The 6,235-nt window shown below is 39.8% G+C and overlaps 1 protein-coding gene across 1 annotated transcript in view; it reads left to right on the top strand.

The window, feature by feature from the left end:
• Positions 1–10: 10 nt before the first annotated feature.
• BMPR2 (bone morphogenetic protein receptor type 2) overlaps positions 11–6,235 on the top strand; it is a 104,759-nt gene continuing 98,534 nt past the window's right edge. Inside the window, exon 1 of the mRNA XM_035899100.1 lies at positions 11–404. Within this exon, the coding sequence (XP_035754993.1) occupies positions 329–404 (76 nt within the window). The 5' untranslated portion in view covers positions 11–328. The remainder of the gene's footprint in view (positions 405–6,235) is intronic.

Genomic DNA, 6,235 nt, shown 5'->3' with positions numbered 1-6,235 from the left:
GCGCAGTGGGGAGCGTGCCGCCGCGCCTCGGCGGGGGGAGATGCCTCGGGGCTGGGAGGCAGAAGCCGGCGCTTCCCCAGCGTCCGCGGAGCGGTGCCGGCTCCCGAGACATGAAGGCGGGCGGCTGTAATGGAGTAAGAGCGACGACGGCTCCTCTCATCCGCCGCTTGCCCTTCCAGACGGGATTGTAAGCCGAGAGAGTTGAGGAAGGCTGTGCGAAAGAAGGAGGAAATTCCTCTCGTCAGGGTTTTTGGTTTTGGTTTTTTTTTTTCCCTTTTTTTCTTTTTATTTTTTTTTTCTCCTGCCTCGATCCTTGGCCTCCCCAGGTATGACTGCCTCACTGCAGCACCTTGTGCTGGTGCTCTTGCTCTCCAGTGCCACCCTGCTGCTCAGCACTGCGGCTGGTAAGTAGCCAGTGGGTGTAACGAACTAGCCATTTTGGCAGAGGGAAGGGGGGTGGGGTCCGCTGGTATGTGGGCACATCTGTGTCTCCTTAAAAAGTGGTGTGCATCTATTTCAGCGGCGAAGCCTGATGAAGTTTTGAAATCCCGATACCTTAAGCGTCTCGGAGAATAAAATCTTGCTTTATTGTGTAAATGAACTCGACCTGCATTGGAGATGTATGCTTTCCCTAGATCTGCTTCTCTTGTCTAATAACTTATTTCAATTTTGGAAAAATATATAATCTTTTTGTTTTGCATACCTCGCCCTTTGTAAGGTAATGCAGGAATTTTTAATATATATTTTAATCGTCAGTAAAGCTGTGCCTGTTTTGCTGTGGGATCTTTGGGCACAGCCATTTTTAATTTTATCAGCATCGGTGCTTTTAGGGGCCTTAAACGTGTGCTGCAGTTTTATAACAGACTTACTGTAATGTATATTTTTTTTTTTTTCTTGGAGGAGAGATCTGGACAAAAATTTAGCTATTTCTATTGTCACTTGTGATTATAGTACAGTAACTCAAAACGCTGTTGAGGAATGCTGAAAGATCTCGAAGAGTACTTTTTTTTTTTTTTAACAAGAAGTTGGAAGCATATATGCTAAGAGCATCCCTGTTCATATTTTTGCATGCTCTAGACGTGTTTTTAATTTTGCTTGGAAGCTCAGCGTCAGATATGTAGGATGTTTGGCCGTGATATTGGAAGAGAGATGTGTATTGGTCTGGCATCCTTTGGTTTTCTGTCATGGTGACAGATTAGCGTGTTGGAGCCTTCTGAGCGTTACCCAGCTTTGTTAGGCACTAATAGCAATTCTTCTTACTGTACGCATTTTTCCAGCAGTTTTTGAAGACTCCTAGGACTTCGGTGTCTTTTTACTAATCGGGATCCAATTTGCAGTGCTTGCTTTTCTTTTAGTGCTCTTTTGTAATCTGACGTGTACAATTCATAAATGAATCCTTGTAAGAAGATTGCTGGAGCTTGCTGAGATGACCCAACAAGCTGATGGTAGTTTCCATAGTACATTTCAGTGAGGTCTTAAAATTGAATTATTTGTCAAAGTTGAAGATACTTGGTGTCATTATTAGGAAAAGCCTGTAAATTATACATGTTTAGGCAGTTTCTTCATTGCTCTGACTGGATAGTCCCTGATTTTCTTGCTTCTGCTTTTTAAGAGGTCTCTTTCAGGAAGATATTTAAATGAAAAGATTGATGTTGCCTATATCATCCTGACCTTTGACTGCCATTATTTTAGATTGATGTCTGCAATGTCTCTCTGTGGTAGTTTCTGAGCAGTGTTTTTCTTTTTTTTTTTTTTTTCTTCTTTCTCTCCAAGCGGGGACTTTTGAAGGTCGAAAGTCTTCATATTAAAGCACGTGTGAATCAAGAATGCCCAGCATCTCAACTTCTCTTTCAAATATAATTTTTAAAAAGCATAGGATTTTTTTTCCCCCCTTTGTGAAAACTTGAGTCAGCTAGTAATTTCTCTGCCCTGATACAGGAGAAGGGTTACTGAAGGGGCAAGTACAGATTTGAACCAGGCCAAGGGCTGGGCAGGTGTGGTATGAGCCCATTTGCACGGTTTTGCCAATTCACCTCAATCCTGACCTGGAAACAGCATTCCTGGTATGTCAGTTCTGGTTTTGCCTTGTTAAAAGGGTATTAACGATGCCAGCTTGTTTGGTTGTTTTGTGAGTAGGAACCTATTTTCCCATCATGGTTTATTTCTTAATTGTGAAATTTTACCAGTCCACGTTTTAAAAAACCTTGGTCATAATCCTCTGTAAAAATAGCTGATTTGAGCTTTAGTTAAAGTAACTAACGGTTGATTTAGTTTATACTGTTTATAAAGTTTATACTGCATTTCAGAAAAAAAAAATGTCTATACATGGGGAAGCTACACTAATGTGTAATTCTGCCCTTTTATGTTCATGAAAGAGCCAACACTTTCTTCTCTTCCCCTCCCCCAGAGCATGAACTGTACACTCCCATCAGAGTGAAAAGCCTTTGTAGCTTTGAAAACTCCTATTAATTTTTACTTCTGATGAGCGAATGGATACTATATCTCATCAGTGTATAGAATTGAGTGTTTATAAATGCAAAATCATGACATCAGAGTGAAAGTATTTTCATAACAGGTTTGTAAGTTTCTGTCTGGAGGAGACTATCTGGACCTCCTGGGGGAGAGCTCCACAAAGATCTGGGCTAAGTATGGGCAGGAAAGGAAAGATGTAAAGATGATAAAGAAGACAACAAAAAAAAAAATCTTACAGTGAGTCTGTAGGTGACAGTTTCACTCATGGAGTATGAATGAAGAAAGAAGGTAGTTCTTCATTCACCTTTGTAACTGAAGATGTAATAAAGAACTAGTTCTAGATTCATATTTATTTGCTGATTATTAGGGGGAAAATATTACTGGCTTCCTCCATAAAATCCAGATCTTAAGCAGGTATCTGGTAACTCTGTATTTAGATCATATATTAGGCCTTGTAAAGAGAAATGCTACAGTAAGGACGTTTTACCAGTACTAGTCTTAGGTAAAAATTTGAGGGGTTTAAAAAGTTATATTGGAAAAAAATAATTTGTGGCACTTTGTTCTTTATTTCTCAGATGACTCCAAATACTTCTTTATAAATCTTGTTTAGAACTATGAGATAAATTTATATGCCCGTACATTTTAGAGGATTTGGATGCGTTAATTGTGAGGGTTGTACCTGAAGAGGTGGTTAGTGAACCTTTGAGCTGTTCCTCGGTATTGCTAAAGAATTCTGTTTGGGTGTTCCTATGGACCTCATATTAAAGATATAATCTTTCCTCATTTCACTTGCGTGCCTTCTGTGATATGCAATACTAAACCACTTTTCCTTCTTTATACGTATCCAGGGTAGAGAGTATTCCGTTGTCTAATGTGTAAATTATTTGCGGAAAGTATAAAGTGAAAATTAAAGCAAACAGAATATCCTTTTATCTTTGGGAATCTTTCCATAAGTCTGTATGTATGTGGTTCCACAGGGCTGCAAAATTTTCAGTTTGAATGGAACTGGATAGAGTTGAAGTATTTTTTTTTAATGATAATTTTAATTATTAATTAACATGAGTGAACTGAAGCATCTTTATCCAATTCTTTCTTGCCAGTTGAAGTTACTTTAGTGTCTCAATGTAATTTGAAATATGAATTGTGTGACATGAGGAAAAGCCTCCTTTGGCTGCTCAACTCAGTCCTAATTCAGTGTTTTCAATTAATAACTGACTGTATGTATCTTGCATATTAAACAGGTTTTTTAAACCTATCTGCACCCCAATTTCTACTTCTTTAATAGACCTATACACATTGTTTACGGCTCATTCAGATGTACACTAAAAATTAAATTTATTTTTGTCTGACTTGGGAGCTGTCTCAGAAATATTAGCCTAGCAGATGGAAACAGACTGTTTGCTTGAGGGGCACGACTGGTATGCTTGATGGATAACCACACATACAAGTGCAGCCTGTACGCCGGACCAGGGCTTCATTAACTGTCTAGTTGTGTAAAGAAACAGCGTAACTGTGAAAGCGCAGGGTTCTGCACGGAGCCATTCACCCCGCTGAGGAGATCCTTTTTCCCATTAGCTAAATCAACCTGTATGAACCTCTGTGGTATTTCAGCCCAGCCGCTACCAGTTTCCAAGCAAACTTCAGTACTTGTGTACTGCACTGTGTGGCGTAGGCATAGCCTGTGAGGAAATGGAAGCTGCACTCATCTGATGTCCGAGGAGCCCAAATTTCAAGCCCTGAGACATTGTGCAGATACCTTGTTTCAGTATGAATGGTTCTACCCTCAAAGGAGCCATGTGTAAAAGTTTGGCTAAATTGTCTGCCTATCCTTCTCTGATGAAGGGAGGCAAACCTCACTTCACCCTGGACAAAGAGGGAAGTGTAACTGTATTTCTTACAATTATTCTTATGGTGAACTTTGTATGAAGTCATTTTGATGACATCTCTGTAGCATGTATTACAAACTTCCCTAAAGAATAATTTGTTGAATTTACATTGTTGTCCCCCTGCCTTTTTATATTCCATTAAGTATTTCTCAGTAGTCTCTATAGTCAGTGGCATTGTTTCCTTGGCAGATACCACCTTCCTCTGCCTTTCTCACCAGAGGGGTGAGAAAGTCGGTATGTTAGGTTCCTCAGAAATGTTTTCTTTCTAACAATAGAGTGCATGGCTGGCTGTCACTGGAGCTATATTGTGTTTGGACTCAGTCTGGCTGTGCCATGAACATGTGCTGTCATTTTCTGAGCAGAATTGTAACTTTCCCAGCCAGGGCTGTGTGTAAGTGATGCGTAAAGTTTCATTTGGAACAAAATGTTTATGCCTGGAATAAAACAGGCTTAGTGATGCTTTATGTTGGGTAGGACAAGGACCTGTACATAGCTTACGGGCAGTTCTAAGCTTGTAGGTATAGTGGAACTGCTTACTGCTTGAATTTGAATTTGAAAACAAGTGAAATAGAAGAACTGTTTTCCAAAACACCAACATTTCAATACTCAAACTGATTTTCTGTGGTTTTTTTGGTTTAGTTTTTTTCTTTCTCTGAAACATAAGTTCACAGAAGTATAAGGCTGGAAGTGATTTCTCTTCTGTTTCCTCCATGGTCTGGTTGCGTAAGTACAGATAACAATGTTTGCCTAACATCTCTAAAATCTCCAGTGAAGAGGGATTTCACAGCCTGTCTAGGTAGTCTGTCCTGTTACAGTACTTAATTAACATCTTTTTCATAATGCAACAGTAGTAGTTTTTTCCCCGTCTATTCTAATGCAAGATTGTTTAAGATATGCCTTAATTAATATGTGGCAATCCATCTGAACGTACAGCATGGAGCACGCACACAGACAATTGCCAGGGAACATCAGTTTTGATAAGTTTAAATGTTGATGCCTAGCGTCTCAAACTTGGCTACAGTAATTTGCGATGGGAAGCTTGAGTTGACTATCAATGTTTTAAAATTAAATTTTTGCAATTTTAAAAAACTGGCTTTGAAAACTTATGCTCTTCCTAAAATTTTGATTTCTGACTCAAGGGGTCTGTTAATTGCAGAGCTGGGCTGAGTAGCAGCAGTGGAATCTGATAGGAGAGGTCAGTCTGGATGTGTGACCAGGAGGGAGAAAGTCCAGCAGGACAGGAGATACTTGAAAGGGTGAAGGATTCAATCTGGTGTGCAGTGGGATGAGAACCGAGGTGTATTAGACAGCCAGCCAGAGATGGTGTCTTGCATTCGTCAGACATGTTTGGAGAATGACTGTCTGCAGTTGCGTGGTGGAATGAAATTTTTGTGCTGGGGGAGAGAAAGAAAACGTAGTTATAGGTAGCAGGTTTGAAAATTTCTATTCTCTCTTGTGAGAAATAATGAGAGACCTTGTGATTTAGATTATGCCTTTGCCCTCCTCCCTTCTCCTCAGTCTCATAAGTTTGGAAACCACAAGGTTTTTGGGTGGTGATGGCATTTTATTCCAAGTTGTTGGGAGATGTCAGTTTTGCCAGTTGCATTCTTGGGTTTGCATCAAATCACATTTTTTGTTTTGAACTCTAATAAAGGTGCCTACCTTCTGCATCTCTCAGTACTTTGTATTTTCTCTTTTGTTTCTCATTTCTGTGAGAGATGGAGGGGAAAAATTGGCACTATGGACACAGAAGACTGGCATTGTCAGCTGTGAACCCTTCCATCTCCACCATTAATCTGCTGGCCACTTTCAACCATATGTGAAAGATGCTAAAAGTCTCGAGAGATTAATTTGCTATTGTTTTGATGAAAATTAGG

The sequence above is a fragment of the Egretta garzetta genome, unplaced genomic scaffold, assembly GCF_000687185.1.
Source record: "Egretta garzetta isolate BGI_Z169 unplaced genomic scaffold, ASM68718v1 scaffold297, whole genome shotgun sequence".
Taxonomy (NCBI): domain Eukaryota; kingdom Metazoa; phylum Chordata; class Aves; order Pelecaniformes; family Ardeidae; genus Egretta; species Egretta garzetta.
This window is presented reverse-complemented; position numbering and strand designations above follow the sequence as displayed.